This window comes from Barbus barbus (genome assembly GCF_936440315.1).
Source record: "Barbus barbus genome assembly, chromosome: 2".
Taxonomy (NCBI): Eukaryota; Metazoa; Chordata; class Actinopteri; order Cypriniformes; family Cyprinidae; genus Barbus; species Barbus barbus.
Genome location: NC_136730.1, coordinates 11,334,545 through 11,352,693, shown reverse-complemented (window position 1 = coordinate 11,352,693; position 18,149 = coordinate 11,334,545). Strand labels below are relative to the sequence as shown.

At 38.9% G+C, this 18,149-nt stretch overlaps 1 protein-coding gene across 1 annotated transcript in view; it reads left to right on the top strand.

Annotated features, from left to right (window-relative positions):
- The window catches only part of LOC306881755 (synaptotagmin-7-like), a 155,940-nt gene extending 138,143 nt beyond the window's left edge, over positions 1-17,797 (top strand). Inside the window, exons 5-11 of the mRNA XM_079436012.1 lie at positions 9,467-9,584; positions 12,237-12,504; positions 13,442-13,611; positions 15,319-15,433; positions 15,782-15,981; positions 16,478-16,649; positions 16,784-17,797. Of these exons, the coding sequence (XP_079292138.1) occupies positions 9,467-9,584; positions 12,237-12,504; positions 13,442-13,611; positions 15,319-15,433; positions 15,782-15,981; positions 16,478-16,582 (976 nt within the window). The 3' untranslated portion in view covers positions 16,583-16,649; positions 16,784-17,797. The remainder of the gene's footprint in view (positions 1-9,466; positions 9,585-12,236; positions 12,505-13,441; positions 13,612-15,318; positions 15,434-15,781; positions 15,982-16,477; positions 16,650-16,783) is intronic.
- Positions 17,798-18,149: the final 352 nt, after the last annotated feature.

Below are 18,149 nucleotides of genomic sequence, written 5' to 3'. Positions count from 1 at the left end.
GCCAAGAAAATGAATATGAATACAAATGCAATCATTTTGTCTTTTGCTTTTAGTCCATTGTTGACTTTGGTAACACAATAGAACATCTTAAACATGTTTTCGAAGGTTATAACAACCTTAGCAGAGTCCACTGGTTAAAATCTGATGTTTACACAATCTCCATCCAGCCCTGCGGGAGACATTAATGCAGTGAAGTCTGTGATGACCTCCTAATCTTCCACCAATGGAAGGATTTTAGATATAAAACCTTTAGTATGGATGCGAACAAATGCCGCATTTGTTCCAGATTGCCATACGGTTACTCATTCATGCTTATGTAAAAATCCACAGGAAACCTTGGATATTGCATAATTAATATGGTGTATGTCTTGGAAAGTCTGAACATCAATGGTTTCTAGTAAAAACAATACTGTGTGAGATCTGAATTTTTCCTATTTTTTTGCACATTCTTCATTGTGTTTATAATATATTTACATGTTATTTGAGAAATGTTTCTTCTTGCTTCCCCTCCAAAATTACTTTCTTTTTTGACTGACGTCATCTTTTAAGCCAAATAGTTAATGTTAACCAAATAACCAAAGGCCTACTAGCTATTGAGTTATTTGCCAGGGGTTTTAAAAGTCAGCTTGAAACAGAAATTGCCATCATCTTTTTTTTTTTTTGGCTATTGTGATGTACAATCTGCTTTTCGCATGAGAAATAAAATGTTGGATTCGACTTGATTTTGAGATTTTATTGAGAATTGAGTGTTGGATTATTGTTGTTTGCTAATTTCTGCAATCTCATGTGGCTGGTTTCTGGAAAATAGGAATTATTGTCCCGGACTAGTGAACATGTCATCTGAGAACAGAAGAGATGTGATTGCGAGAGGGATGGAAAAGTTCCTGTTTTTGATTAAAGATTATAAAGGCATATGAATTTTTTAAAAATGATTATGCATTGATTATGCATGGTTAAATAATGTATTATTAACTGGGGTCTTGGATGGTGCTATTTTATCAGTAAGAAACAAAACTCAAATCTGTATTTTTAAAAGTTTAACTCTTCTTTCTCACAATGAATTTCTACCGTTCTAAAAAAAAAAAATAACATTCAGGTCACTGGTTGTATATGTCTCTATTTTCTGTAGAACTGCAATTTAACATGGATAGTGTTATTCAGTTTTTATTAGTTGGTAGGAAAAATTTTAACTTTTTACAAAGTTAAAAAAAAAGTATCATATCTGAGGGTCTTGGCATGAAAGGTTTTTAAAAGACTCCATTGCCTTGTCAAAAAGCCTCCTTGAGAATGAGTACCAGTGGTGTTTTAGGAGAAAATTAGAAGTCCAAAATCTAAAACAAGATTGCTTTCTGGTCTAAATTGATTATGTTATGGAAAAAAATCTTTAATTGAATCTTAATTGAAGTTTACTAGCAGTTTCTGAGTGAAAATGGTTTCTTTACCTTTTCCATAGAAGAAAGTCAGTTCTGTTCACTCAGTTCAGTTATAAATCTTAGATTTACAAATTTTCAGTGAACTATCCGTTTTGAAGGGGTCATATGATGTTGCTAAAAATAACATTATTTTGTGTATTCGGTGTAATGCAATGTGTTTATGTGGTTTAAGGTTCAAAAACACATTATTTCCCACATACTGTACATTCTTGTTGCTCCTGTCACGAATCCTGGCTTGCACTTCCACTCATTCACCACCAGAGGTCACCCGTTCACCACATGGACTTTTCACACTACACAGCACACTGGACTCAATTTCCCACAATCCATTGCACTGACGACTTGCACAGCTGTTCACTATTTCGCCCACACCTGATCACCATTTCACAATCACCATCACTCTATTTAAGCCTGGGACTTGCTCTTGCTCACCGCCGAGTATTGTTAGCCCGTCTACCTTACGAAGCGTTTTCTAGTCCTAGTTTTCCGAGTCTTGCCTTGTTTATCTTGCCGTGTCTGACCCTGCCCGTGTTTATTGGATTATCTCTTTGCCTTGCCCTGTCTGGATATTGTACGCCGATCGTCGACCCTCGCTTGTTCCACGGATTGCTCTGTCTTGCCTCTGCCATACCTGTTTGCTGTCTCCTGACCCTGCCTGTCTTGACCATGTTTTATAATAAAGCCTTGCGAATGGATCCGCACGTCTCACGTCTCGTCAACCCCGTAACAGAATACTCGGCCACACAAGGATCCAGCGGCTTTTCAAGAGAACATTGGCCAGGTATGGACTCTGCACGGCTGTTATTAACCCTCGAGCAGGGCTCGCGACCGCTCGAGGATTATATTCAGGAGTATTTAGACCTTGCCTATTTTTCTGATCTGCCGGACTACGCACTCATAGACTTTTTCTGTGAGGGCATTCATCAGCCGCTCAAGACTCAGTTAATTCGCGAGGGTCCCCGTTCATCTCTCAGTCAATTTATGGACTATGCCTTGCTGTGTGTGGGCTCTCCGTTCACTGTGGGTGTCGCGGAGGAATGCAACACCGCACTCACTCACAAAATGGCGGCAACAACACCCCTTCACGCCTCAGCTCCTCAGCCAGAGTCTGCTCACGCCTCAGCTCCTCAGCCAGAGTCTGCTCACGCCTCAGCTCCTCAGCCAGAGTCTGCTCACGCCTCAGCTCCTCAGCCAGAGTCTGCTCACGCCTCAGCTCCTCAGCCAGAGTCTGCTCACGCCTCAGCTCCTCAGCCAGAGTCTGCTCACGCCTCAGCTCCTCAGCCAGAGTCTGCTCACGCCTCAGCTCCTCAGCCAGAGTCTGCTCACGCCTCAGCTCCTCAGCCAGAGTCTGCTCACGCCTCAGCTCCTCAGCCAGAGTCTAATCACGCCTCAGCTCCTCAGCCAGAGTCTGCTCACGCCTCAGCTCCTCAGCCAGAGTCTCTTCACGCCTCAGCTCCTCAGCCAGAGTCTCTTCACGCCTCAGCTCCTCAGCCAGAGTCTCTTCACGCCTCCGCCGAACTGCCAGAGGCTGTTACCACAGATTCAAGGTCAGTCCTTCGAGTTATGATATCCAGTGTGATGGACCCACCACTGATGTCGGTGCGAGTAGCTGGCATTCCCAGGGCCTCAACCTTGGCTGTTACAGAGACTGTTCCCCTGATCTCAGTGCTTCCCGTTATGGCGGTTGCCATTTTGAGTGTGTGGGCTGCACACTGTGCTCCTGAGGCCTCTCCTGTCCACGAGTGTGCTGCTGAGGCCTCTTCTGTCCACGAGTTTGCTCCAGTGCCTCCAGAGGTGGCGGCTTCCGCTGCAGAACCTCCTGAAGTGGTGGCACCTACTCCTGACCTCATGGTCTGCCCTGTCACGGCCATGGAGGTCGTTCCTGAACTCCCTGTCTGCCCTGTCACGGCCACGGAGGCCGTTTCTGTACTCACTGTCTGCCCTGTCACGGCCAGGAGTGCCGTTCCAGAGCGCCCTCAAGTGTCCGCGCTGCAAGAGCGCCCTCAAGTACCCGCTCCTCCAGAGCGCCCTCAAGTGCCCGCTCCTCCAGAGCGCCCCAAAGAGGCCGCCTGTGAACTCACGCCCTGTCCTGTCACGGCCAAAGAGGCCGTCTGTGAACTCACGCCCTGTCCTGTCACGGCCAAAGAGGCCGTCTGTGAACTCACGCCCTGCCCTGTCACGGCCAAGGAGGCCGTCTGTGAACCTTCGACCTGCCCGGTCACGGCTCCTGTGACCATGGGGACTCTCTCTGTGTTGTCTGTCTCTGTTCTCCCTGTGGTGTCTGTCTCTGTTCTCCCCAGATCCCTGATCCTGCCATGGCTTCCTGACCAGTCCGCTTTACCGTGGAGATACTATGCCCAGTCTACGCCACACTGGTGGGCTCCGGCTCCGTCTACTCTGCCGTGGTGGTCAGCTGTCTGGCTCTGGGGGTCTCCTGCTCCGCCCAGGTGGAATCTGGTCCCGTCCTGCCCTGCAACAAGGACTCTCTCAGTGTTGTCTGTCCCTGCTCTCTCGGTGTTGTCTGTCCTTATTCTGCCCAGATCCCAGTCTCCGTCACGGGTTCCTGCCCTGTCTGCCTCCCTGTGGTGGTCCTCTGCCCTGCCATGGTGGTCTTCTGCTCGGGTCTGGTGGTTGTCTGCCCCGCCGTGGTGGTCTTATGCTCGGGTCTGGTGGTCATCTGCTCCGCCCTGGTGGGCTCTGGTCTCGCCTGCTCCGCCCTGGTGGGCTCTGGTCCCGTCTGCTCCGCCCTGGTGGGCTCTGGTCCCGTCTGCTCCACCCTGGTGGGCTCCGGACCCGTCTACTTCGCCCTGGTGGGCTCCCGTGCCGTCTGCTCCGCCCTGGTGGGCCTCTGCTCTGTCGGTCCTGACCTGTTCTCTGGCTCCGCCCTGGTTTTCTGCTCTGCCGGTTCTGCCTCTATCCCCGGTCTTCCCACGTCCTCAAGGACCTGGCCCTCCGTCCCTCCCCCTGCTCCGCCTCCGCGCCACCGCCCTCCTGGATTGTTTAGGAGCATCTGGAAGCCGCTCCTTGGGGGGGGGGCTATGTCACGAATCCTGGCTTGCACTTCCACTCATTCACCACCAGAGGTCACCCGTTCACCACATGGACTTTTCACACTACACAGCACACTGGACTCAATTTCCCACAATCCATTGCACTGACGACTTGCACAGCTGTTCACTATTTCGCCCACACCTGATCACCATTTCACAATCACCATCACTCTATTTAAGCCTGGGACTTGCTCTTGCTCACCGCCGAGTATTGTTAGCCCGTCTACCTTACGAAGCGTTTTCTAGTCCTAGTTTTCCGAGTCTTGCCTTGTTTATCTTGCCGTGTCTGACCCTGCCCGTGTTTATTGGATTATCTCTTTGCCTTGCCCTGTCTGGATATTGTACGCCGATCGTCGACCCTCGCTTGTTCCACGGATTGCTCTGTCTTGCCTCTGCCATACCTGTTTGCTGTCTCCTGACCCTGCCTGTCTTGACCATGTTTTATAATAAAGCCTTGCGAATGGATCCGCACGTCTCACGTCTCGTCAACCCCGTAACAGCTCCTCCATGCCCCACTTTTCTGAAACGCGCCAATTTTTACAAAGCTCGTCGCTCTGAGAAGCGAGGCGTTCTCTGATTGGCCAGCTATCCAGTGCATTGTAATTGGCCGAATACCTCAAGTGTGAGATGGAAATGTTACGCACCCTTACTGTATTGACGAGACAAAAATAATAAATCCCATTATAAACGAGGCATTTGCTGCATGCAGTGGGGACATAATTACTGATTATAATGACTTATACTATCTTTTTAACATTACCATGTCTGCATTTGTGATCGGAGAAACGACAAACAACAAGCACTACTCTACACTGCTCAAAACTCGCGTTTGAATCATCAGTGGCAAATTCTTTAAATATGAAAACTTACTTGCAGGCTGTGAGTCAGAAGCACCAGACTGTCCTTGCAAAGTTGGAATTGCCCCACTTTATAGAAACAGCCTTTGAGCAAGCCAGCATTGTAGCTTCCAGGTTCAGGAAATAGTCCTCTATAAAATGCGCTGCACACACTTGAATATTTGGGTTGAACTGTTCTGGAACAGTGTTCTAAATACAACTTAACCACTGATTTCTAGTTGTGTCCTCTTTTGGAAGCCCAAACAAAGTAGTTTCGCTTTCACAATAACGTTTCCAGGACATGGCGCCGGCGGCAGCAACAATATTACAGCGAGAATAATAGTTCCGCCCCCTTTCTTTGTGTATACTTTTGGGCTGTGTTTTGCCAATCTTCCCAAACAGTGACGTAGACATGTGGGGGTGTGTTTAAACAAGGCGTTTCAGGAGAGCGTGGACAAGTCTTAACTTTTATAAAGAATACAGTATCTCTTTGGTTTTGAGACTTTAGTCTTTGCAACTTCAGGGATCTTATCTATACACAAACAGCTTGTAACACTCCAAAGAGAAAGGAAAACTTGAAATAGCATCATATGACCCCTTTAAGACTGACTTTAAGGATCCAAATCATGTTAAAGGGGTCCTATTATGCTTTTTCACTTTTTCAGCTTTAGTTAGTGTTTAGTGCTGCAGTTTGTGCGTAAAAAAGATCTGCAAGGTTACAAAACTGAAAGTCTAATCTAAAATAATACACTTTGAAATGTCCTGTAAAATCCGCGCTTGCAAAGGTTCTGCACAATCCTCTTGTTTGTAAACAATCAGGCACAATTGACATCCTCATTAATATTTCCAGCAGAGCAGATGAAACTCGCAGTTATGATAAGGGACGTGTCATTTCCGGAAACATTTGCCAATCACAACGCACTGGGCCAGCTAACCAATCAGAGCACATTTTGAGTTACAGAAGGAGAGGTTTCATCGTAACAGGAACTAAACAGGTCAGTTGAGATAGACTGGGAAGAGAGAGGTACTGCAATAATGTAACAAATGTGAAAAATAATGCGTTTATGGAACAATTAAGCATGAATCCTATCAAAACATACATGGCATAATAGGACCCCTTCAACTACGTGTAGGACTGTACTATAAACACTGCTTTGTCTGAGAGCTTTCTCAGAACGTAAGGAGCATTTGTGGTCACTATAACCCCTCAGACCCTGACCGTGTCATTCTGATCATCATTACAGCCAGAGGAAATCACTCTCACAGAGACAAATTCAGACAGGGTGTTATGAAATGATGACTGAGGCTGTCTCATGAGGACGTGTTTGTGGGTGGGTGGATCATCACTCTTCAGACGGCATGTCTGTCACTCGTATCTCCCAGCATTCCACACACCAGGTGCTCTCACCATCTCTCCAGCCGTTGCTGTGCCAACGGCACTTGTTTCTTCTCGTTTTCTTCCCCCTGGGATGAAAAGTCAAAGGCGGCTATTCGTCTCCCCCCTCTGGCAGCCATATTCCTACAAACTCATCATAGCTCTATTAGCACTGGACTCCTTCAGTTCCACTGTGATTCGTAATAACTGGAGGGGCCACGTTACTGTTAGCACGCATTTGCTCAAAGATTTTTCTAGTGTCAGTTTTAGGGTTAGGAATCATGAGCTTCAGTTTTTCAGTTTTTTAAAGAAATGCTGGTTCTCGAATGCTTGAGTCTCATCTTTTTAAGTGAATAAAATCTCAATGAATTAAAGGTCTTTACTTTGCAGTCACATCTAGGTTAAAAATCAAACTGGAATAGTTATTGTATTGTGTTTACTCAAGGTTTGTGACAGTTAATTCAGGGTCACATCTGATTGATTCATATGATATGTGATTAAGTTACACATTTACAATAGTGTTTTGTTGGAATAAAAAAAGTTGTGTTAAAAAATGAATGGAGTTAAGAAACTGGAGTTGCAACCATACTTACTATATATATTTTATTATTTATATATATATATATATATATATATTTCACACAATTCCCATGCTTTGTTGGTAGTGATTTTGTTGAGTTTGGTTGAGTGATTAGTGTTAATTTAAATGTTATGTTAGTATTATTTATACTATTAAAGTATTTAATATTTTTAATGAGCTTTTATTTTAATAAATTTGTAATGTGCTTTTGCCACTTTTATGATGACAAAAGTTGTTTTTGTTTTTTTTATTGTAATGTGCTTTTGTGGATTTTATAATGAAAAATATTTGTATTTTAATTTTAGTTTAAATTGTAGTAATTTTATGTGCTTTTATAGCAAGCGAGAAACAGAGTCTAAGTGTTATTTTAGTATTATTTTTATATTTTTGTAGTATTTATTCATATTTTAATATTTAGACATTTTTATTTTGATATTTTCATTTTAGTTTAAGTTTTAGCAAGTTTATTTTAGTAATTTTAGAACTTCAATTTTATTTCAGTTAGTTGCCAAGGCAAATTTTCTCATTTTTGTTTAGGTTTAAGGTTTATTTCAATTACCAAAACAGGTTTTTAATCGTTTTGGAAGTGCTTTGGTTTGATCTATTTTGGTTCATAGCATAAAGTTAGGCCCAAAAGACAGTATCTTAGAAGGCAGCATTATCATGCAAACTACCTTTTAGAGCCTTTAGCATGAAGAATGCACTTATAATGCCTTTAAAATGCTGCTTGCATAGGCAGCTCACTAGATTTTGGAACAGAGCTCTGGTGTTTGTAGGAGCGATTTGCTCTTGTTTTTATTTAGTATAGAACCGAATTACTTCCTTCAAAGCACCAAAGGATCATTAATGAAATCATTAGGGACCCGTAAGTTGCTTGAAAATCATTAAGAAATCAGTAAGTGTAATTGGAAATTGAAATGGAATCATTACGTTCCTTTCAATTCCCATCCCTGGTTTTATTGATCTGTTAATGTGTCCATGTGTCTGTTCTATTTATGCTTTCTGCTCTACATATTCTCTCAATTGCTTTGTTACCTAATTGTTTCCTTTATTTTATTTTTTGCCACTGATAGATCAGAAATAGGACAGGACATGATGCAAGACAGATTCATTTGCATAACCTCAACTGCCATGACATCTCTCTGTTTTTCAGACTCCAATTCATATGTCACTTTTTTCACTTCAAAGTTCATTTGTTAGGCCCTTTAGCTGTGATGATAAGCATGTTTGTGCTTTGGCTTTCTTTTGATCCAAACATTCTTGAATATGGAAAACACTGTTTTATCTCACAGGTTTTCCATCCATTTATCTCTTTGCTGTTCTGAACTGAGTAAATACTGGACGTAATGTTTGTCTCATAGCAGCATTTCTGTTGTGTCCTTTCTTCATACACTTCATCCCAGGTATTGTCACATTCACCCTGTGATGTTCTTTCTCCTGCATTTATTATTTATTCCAAATCTCCACAGAACTGTAATGTTCTTTTATTACAACTATGGCACTGTTTTTTAGCTTTCCAGTGAGGACAAAGGTCAGATTGTTGCTCAATGTGACTTTTCCAAAATAAACTGCCTTGCTGTCTACTGCCACAGTTTCCTTAAAAATATTAAGCAGCATAACTTTTTTCAACATTGAAATTAATTAGCAATGTTTCTCGAGCAACAAATAAGTATATTAGAATGATTTCTGGAGGATCATGTGACACTAAAGACTGGTGTAATGATGCTGAAAATTCAGCTTTGCATCACAGGAATAAATTACATTTTAAAATATGTTCAAATAGATCAACTGTTATTTTAAATTGAAATAATATTTCACAATATTGCTGTTTTTACTGATTTTTTAATCAAATAATTGCAGCTTTGGTAAGAGACTTTCAAAAATAAAAAAATAAAAATTGCACCAACTTCAAACTTTTGAATTGCATGTTGCTTTTTATTTTGTTAGATAGCACTGGTAAATTTAAATAACGGTCAAACAGATCTTTTTGTGTCAGATGGTGTAGTTACAGCATCAACCAGCGGGTTCTAACAAGGCAATGCTATCCAAAACCCAATCTCAAACAAATACTAGCACTACAGGCAACAGAGGACTTACAGTTCTCAATCCATATGAAGTTTGTAAGACAGGAGAAAGTGTATAATGCTACATGGTATAAAAAGTGACACTTTTCTCTTGTGGTTCTTCCCCAGATCTAATAAACCTGGCAGCAGCCCTAAAGGTCAGACCCCAGACGAGAGCAGCCGCCGGACAGACGCTAACTCCTCCGTCTCAGACCTGGCCAACTCCGTCACCAGTGATATGCTAATGGTATCTATTTACTATTGAAACTTATGAGTAAAACTATAAAAATAGTATTTTCAACTTTTATTTTACAATTAAAGGGATAGTTCGCCCAAAAAATGAAAATTTGATGTTTATCTGCTGACCCCAAAGGTATCCGAGATGTAGGTGACTTTGTTTCTTCAGTAGAACACAAACGAAGATTTTTAACTCAAACCATTGCAGTCTCAGTCATATAATGGCAGTCAATGGGACCCACAACTTTGAGTAAAAAAAAAACATACACAGACAAAACAAAATTAAACCCTGCGGCTTGTGACGATACACTGAGGTCTTAAGACATGAAACAATCGGTGTGTGTAAGAAACTGAACAGTATTTATTTAATTTTTTTACCTGCGACTGATCGCTTCCGTGCATGCTTCTGCTATGCCAGAGTACATTGACCCGTCATGAACGCGTTCAGGACAGTTGGACATTGCGGTGGATCAGAGGTAGCAATTACATGACTGACTTCCATTATATGACTGACAGACTGCAACGGTTTGAGTTAAAAATCTTTGTTTGTGTTCTACTGAAGAAACAAAGTCACCTATATCTTGGATGCCCTTGGGGTAAGCAGATAAACATCAAATTTTAATTTTTGGGTGAACTATCCCTTTAAGACTGTTTTTCACAATTGCCAGTTTATATCTCACAATCCTAAGTTATAAACTCGCAATTGTGAGTTACTTTTTTGTACAAATTCTGAGCTTACATCTTGCCATTTTTTACTTTTTTCTCTCAATTCTGAATTTATATCTCAGAATTTTGACTTTTTTCTTCAGAATTATAAGATTACATACAATAAAAAAGACTTTCTCACAATTCCAACTGTTTTTGCAACTTTATATCTCACAATTTGCTAGTTAAACATCTCAGGATTGTGAGAAATATTTTTCATACTTTTATTTTGTGGTGGCAATGAGCTTTCATAGTTTTCTTCTTGTTTTGCTTCTCTGACATGGCACTAGTTTTGATGTGAACCCTTTAAACACAGGGAAGCATCACGTGTAATTGGTGCTCTCCCTTACTGCAGTCAGTCACACACAGAGATGTGTCAAAGGGAACTTACCTCCACAAAAGCCCCGTAATTAGAACTGGAAAAATGTGCTGCTGGGACACGGACGAAGGCCTTCACAGGGTCTGCGTGTCATTACGTGGGTGGTAAGGCGTTTTTAAAGAGATGTGATGAGGGCTAATGATGGTGCTTCCTCTTTAAGAGGGTGCCAGAAGCTCTTGTAAGCGCCAGCCTCTCGCAGCTCTGAGTCCCACTGGGGGGGATCCAGGCATTGGGGCATGGCATGTCAAATTAAGCCCAACTTTTAGCCAAGGTCCTGACATGGATGGGAGTTCATTAATTCGATATGCTGCTGCTTGTCAGACCACTTTAAGTGATGGATCACTAAGGTGTTTGTAAAGACCACCAACCGGTTCCCAACTTTTCGCCCTTCACCGCGTATTAATGTGAAGGCAACAGCTTTTCACAACTCGTTAGAGAGCATCCTGGCAACTTTTTTGTCTCATATTTGACAAGTGCAGTGTTTTGTTAGTCATGTTTAGGCAGCAGGGGAGCCTGTTCCATTAGCTTGCCCGATTCAAACAGTAGATACTAACATAACAATACTGTGAAGCACAAGTGACTCGACTTCGTGTTATTAAGATAATGATGATATTCTCATAAGAACAAAATGCAAAACATTTTTTTTGTTACATTTTGGTATTTAAACTGATAACTTGTGAGTTTGTGAGTGCTTTTGACTGATTCACTAAAAGAATCGGTTCATAAGAATCATCTGTTCTTAAATCAGATTCATTGTTATTTTAGGATCATGTAGTATTTATTAATATTTTGAATTGACTTTTATTTTTGTATTTTCAGTTTTATTTTTAGTAGAAGTTTTGGTGGTTTTATGTGCTTTTGTTTTATTAGTTTTTATGTTTCTGTTTGCTTTTATTTCAATTTTAGTTTTAGTAATTTTAGTACTTCAACGCAAACTTTGAAGTTTGACGTTTTGATATTTTGTCTCATATTTGGCAACTAAGTACTTTTTATTAAGGTTTTTGGTTTTAAACTAATAACTTGTTTGTGAGTGCTTTTGACTCATTATAAGAATCAACTGTTCATGAATCAGATTCAGTGATATTTTATTTTTTTATTTTTATAATACTTGTATTTATTCATATTTCAAATTAGCTTCTTCAACTTAAACCTAATTTATTTAATTCAGTTGCCAAGGCTACTTTGTTTAATATTTTCTTAAAAGTTTTTATTGAATATTTATATTTTTATTTATGTTTTTGTTTTACTTCAACTTCAGTTAAAGGACATTATTTCAATAGTTTACTTTTGATTAACAATAAAAATGCTGTTTGATTGTTTTTGTTTTTTGTCTTTTTTCCCCATACAACCAACGAAGATGCAATAGAAATTTGTGGGTGTTTGTGTTTATTAATTGTATTATTTAGCAGTTCCTGGTATTTTATATCATCACATTTAATTAAAAAATAATTTATTCAGCCACACTGCTGTAGATTCAGTTATGGTGCAGGACACACTGCAATGTGGTTTTGTTAACAATGATTTAATATGGAGTGATTAAGCTGTTTAATGACAATCTTGTCCACTTTGGTTTGTAAGTTGTCCCCAGGCTCTGAGGAAGAGGAACATGAAGGACCCGTGTGCGAAAAGCTGGGACGCATCCAGTTCAGTGTGGGATACAGTTTTCAGGACTCCACACTGACAGTGAAAATCCTGAAGGGTCAGGATCTACCTGCTAAAGATTTCTCCGGCACTTCAGATCCATTCGTCAAACTCTACCTTCTGCCAGACAAGAAGCACAAACTTGAGACCAAGGTCAAAAGAAAGAACCTCAACCCTCACTGGAACGAGACCTTCCTGTTTGAAGGTCAGTATGCTTTGATATCTCAGCTACATTATTATGTGTTTAAAGTTTCTAGTACGTATGTAGTTCAGAAGTGGTTTCTCTCATGTAGCCAGATGTCTGGCTCATTAAATCAAATATGCATAAATGATTTAACTCACTTTTATTGACTACTATTCAAAAGTTTGAATATTTTTTAAATAAGTCTTTTATAAAGGCTGCATTTATTTGATCAAAAATACAAAAAAAACAGTAATATTGTAAAATATTTTACAATGTAAAATAACATTTATATTTGAATATGATATCACATGATCCTTCAGAAATCATTCTAATATGCTGATTTGCTTCTCAAGAAAGATTTCTGATTATTATCAATATTGAAATCAGTTGTGCCACCTAATATTTTTGTTGATACCATGATATGTTTTTGGTTCAGGATTCTTTAATGAACAGAAAGTTTAAAAGAACAGCATTTATTTAAAATCTTTTGTATCATTATAAATACATTTACTGTCACTTTTGATCAATTTACAACTGCAACTTTGATCTAAATTATTTAATATTAATTATTAAAAAGTATTACAGTATTAATCTTACCTTTGCACAATAGTATATAACAAAGATATGTCTTTATTTATTTATTCAATTAATTTAAATTCATTATGAACTGTCAGGTCAAAAGCATGTGGTTTTTACATCATATTAACCCAACAAATGTGTTGTGTAACAAATGTACAATACATAAATCCTCAATTGTATATTAGTTCTTCATCACAAGTGCTCATATCAACCCAGCACCTTCTAAACAGGAAACATATCCCAGCGGAAACAAAAGTCTGCAATTTTGTATGCAATGTGCATCAAGCGGTCAATGAAGGGGGCCGGTCCAAAGTATTTTTGTACTCCATATTGAGCTGTAAATAGCTAAAATGATCCTCCTCTCATCTGTCTCTCCCAGGGTTCCCCTTTGAGAAGGTGGCCCAGCGCACACTCTACCTGCAAGTGCTAGATTATGACCGTTTTAGCAGGAATGACCCTATAGGAGAGGTGTCCATCCCCCTGAACAAGATCGATCTGGCCCACATGCAGACCTTCTGGAAGGAGCTGAAACCCTGCAGCGATGGCAGTGTAAGTGAATCTGTGTGTTTCTACTAAATTATCATTTCTGTCATTATGAAAGTTGAAGAGAGGAAGGAGCCAAAGACACCAAAGCAGGAGCAACAGATGCCAATAATAGTCAAATAAAAGCGTCCAAAGAGATGAAGTGGCTGAAAGTGGTTGAGTATGCTGTGCAGAGCCTCAAGTAATGGCGCGCTGGGTGCTGTCAAATGTTTTAGCCCTTTTTTAGTAGCCCTTTTACATAAGAACAAGAGATGCACAAGTGACCCATTAGCATAAAGAGTCTTTGAGGTTCTCCAGGTAGGTTTTCTGGCATGAGGCATCCTACAGATCTCCTATGGCTTCTTTGATTTCAGCGTGAAAGTCCATCACCCGTTCTGTGCTTAGTGTTTAAAGCTGTAAGGCTTGGACTGAAACTTAAAAGTTCATTGAAATGGTCCTGTGGTGTGACAAATTAATTGTTAAAAGTACAAATATTACATGAAGTCACAGTTAATATGAGGTGATTAACTGCATGTGTGATCATTGTGGAAGGAATGGAAACATTTTGTTGCAGACAATTTATGCTTCAGATATACATTATTAAGATATATAGACGGATATAGACAGATATATTAATTAGCTGACCTTTAAAAAAATATGTATTGTGCGTCGTATTTGCTATCATTAACTGTTGTATATAAATATATATTTAATAATAATATTTATTTTTATTATATATGTACACATAATAAATATCACTACTAAATTTAATATAATGTACTCATTTAATGTAAACAAGAAAATAAAATAATAATTGTTGATGTTGTTGTTGTTGTTGTTGTTATTATTATTCATATAAAAAAAATAATAGAAAATGTCATTTTAGCTGTTGCGTGTCTTATTTGCTATCATTAAATTGTATGTGTATACACTGTAAAAGAAAAAAAAGTTGAGCCAACTTAAAAGTTTAAGGCAACCAGCAATAAGCTTCTCAGCTTATTTTTTAGGACATTTCTCAACTTTTTGTTGTATAAACTTAAAACAAGTTGAGAAAACTCAAAAATCTGCTGAAGCTGATTGCCTTAAACTTTTAAGTTTGCCCAACTTTTTTCTTTACAGTGTGTAATATATATTTATTGATATATATACTTACATGTGGAGACAAAGAGGATATAGTAGCAGAAATATGTCAGGGAAATTTATATATTTATATATATATAAATGTATAAAACAAAATTATATATATAAACATAATACATTTTTATATATATATATTGAAAAAAAATGTAAAATAACAACCAGTACCAGAATTAATATTACATACAATACAATTTTAATTAAATGCAAGTAAATAAATAATGGAAGTACACCATGTAGTGTATGCTGGGTTAAATACAACCCAACGCTGGGTAAAATATGGACAAACCCAGCGGTTGTTTTCATCCCAGCATTTTTTAGAGTACACAACAATGTAAAGCTGAATAAAATATATAAAAAAAATTATATTAAAATAGAATAATAATAGAAATATATTTAAACAAAATATCAGCATCAAACACTGAAAATCATATAAAGGTCAACCACTGACTAGTTGAAAATAATGTTCTAATCATATGTGTTTGCCCCATTAATTCTCACAGAAAAAACTGTGACCTCATATGAACCAGCTTGCGTGACTGAGGTTTAAACAAATGAACCGGTCCAGTACTGACCTTACTGTGTTCTTATCTTCAGGGGAGTCGAGGAGACCTGCTTGTGTCTCTGTGTTACAATCCCACTGCCAACACCATCACCGTGAGCATCGTCAAGGCACGCAATCTCAAAGCCATGGACATCGGGGGAACATCCGGTATCAACATACATCCATAAAATCTCACAGACTAATCATTTAACTTCATATTATAGCTATATTACTGTAGATCATCTTGTAGAACATCACACCATCATGGGTTCGATTCCCACAGGACACACTGTATATATGTTTACCTTGAAGTTATTTCACAAAGCATCTGCTAAGTGAATAAATGCAAATGTGATACAGTTAAATTCAGTGCTTATGGGATTTCTGTGGAAATGTCCTTGTCAAGGTGCCATCTGCGCAGTAATCATCTCCAATGTAATTTAGAATTCATCGCAGGAATTCTGATTCCCTGGACCTGAATCGCTGTGGACCGTTCCCTGTTTGTGTGCATTTCAGACCCCTACGTCAAAGTATGGCTGATGAACAAAGATAAACGAGTGGAGAAGAAGAAGACGGTGGTGATGAAGAGGTGTTTGAACCCCGTGTTTAATGAGTCCTTCCCCTTTGATGTCCCAGCTCACGTCCTCAGAGAGACCACCATCGTCATCACAGTCATGGATAAGGACAAACTGAGCCGCAATGATGTCATAGGCAAGGTGTGATGTCACAAACTAGATAGAATTATTGGAATATTAGAAATCGTTTGGAACAATATAATTAAAATAATTGGGGTCAGTGTGTGTGTGTGTGTGTGTGTTTTCTGTTTTGAAAGAAATTAATACTTTTATTTGGCAAGGATATGTTAAATTGGTAAAAAAAAAAAAAAATCAAATAATCCTGAAAAAAATTATCACAGGTTCCAAAAAGCATTATGCCTGTTTTTAACATTGATAATAAATTGGCTTATTAGAATGATTTCTGAAGTATCATGTGACACTGAAGACTGCACTGCAAAAAAAGAAAAGTTGAGCCAACTTAAAATTTTAAGGCAACCAGCTTCAGCAGATTTTTGAGTTCTTTCTTTTTTTTTCTTCCAGTTTATAGGTTTGTGGCTTTATTGGTAAATGACCTCAGTGGAAGCACACTCTTTTTCACACTTTTTTTCCTGCTCTTGTTTCTTCCTCCTCCTTTCTTTTCATGCCATATTTTTAGATCTATCTGTCATGGAAGAGTGGTCCAGCAGAGGTAAAGCATTGGAAAGACATGATGAGTCACCCACGCACTGCCGTTGCCCAATGGCATGCTCTCAAAGCTTGAAGGACCCGCCCACCAAAAGTAAACAACACCTTCAAAACCCTGTTGATATGCACAAGTTTAAACACGGGTACCAAAAGCCATCCAACTATCTTTCTTTCTCTTTCTCATTCTCTCTCTTTCTCCCTTCTCCATTTTTTTCCTGCAGTTTGTTTATGGAGACCCTTCCTTTATTCACTGCTTTTATTTTTTCCCACCAAAAAGAGGCTAAGCACTGCCAAGAAGACTGGGAGAGAAAGTCTAGCGTAACCGAGAGAGGTAAACAGACTCGTCTTCCTTGAGAAAAAAGTTTGACAAGTCGACATGTTCTCTGAACAGCTGGACCACGGAACAGGGTGACTTCTATCATTGCTGAACTTGAAACGGCTGAAAACAATCTCCTGAACAGACCCTTCTATTGCCATGTTTGTGTCTCATCTCCCTCGCGCCGTCCCTCTGACCGTACGGAAAGATCCGGAAGGATCGCAACCACAGTGCAATACCTAGCTGAAGGAGGGATGAACTTGTTGTGTGTTGGACTTCGTCACCTCTTGATGTTTTTCTCAGAGAAGTGTAGAAATCCACTGGAACTCTTCGTCGTCTGTATGTGCTGTGGGTGCTGTTATGTGACAGAAAAAAGAGGTCTTGTTTAAAAAAAAAAAACATGGAAAAACTTAAAAATTCTAACTCATTTTAATTGACTGGATCAGTTCAAGTGCATAGGGGAAATACGTTTGAACAATTTTACAACATTCCAACAAATAGGGATAAAAAAAACTGAGAATCTACACAAGTACACAAATGCAAATATTTCTAGCCGTGTTAGCTTGATTTAAATGCATTGTTTGTTGAATGCTTCAGGCCTTGTTTCCACCTGGTCTTAAGATGCGTTTTCAATTATGTACTCACAGTGGTCAGTCAAGATGCATTATAGTTTACTCCTGCATTTAAATGCATCTCCTATGATAACTTGTGTTTAGATTTCATCTAGGCCCTCCCTTTTTATTTCTTCACTTGTTACATTAGTTTCCCAGGAGAGCTGAGAATGGCACACAAATACGATTAAATGAAGGAATCTGTGTATTTTGTCACAACATTGCGAAGTCTGGATTGATTGCATTCGACCACATACACCACCGTTATTATAGTTAACAAACTAAAACTGAAATTAAAACTAAAACCATTAAAACATTTTTTTTTTTACTTGAATTAAAATAAATGTTAATTTAAATAAAATGTTTTATTTATATATATATATATATATATATATATATATATATATATATACTAAAAATGACAAAAACACGCCAATATTACTAAACTAACTAAAATGAAAACAAAAAAAATAAAAAAAAAACTGACTCAAAATATTAATATGAATAAAATCTATAATAGTCATGATGAAAGCAATCCAAATAAATGCGTTCTCGACTATAAGAAGCTGAAAACTCAAAATGTTTTATTAAATTATTAATGTTAAATTATAATATTTATTAAAACACAAAATGCATGTCATTTTATTATATTTATTTTTATTATAATGATCAAAACTGAAAGAGGGTTTTTGACACATTATTCCATTCCACAAATG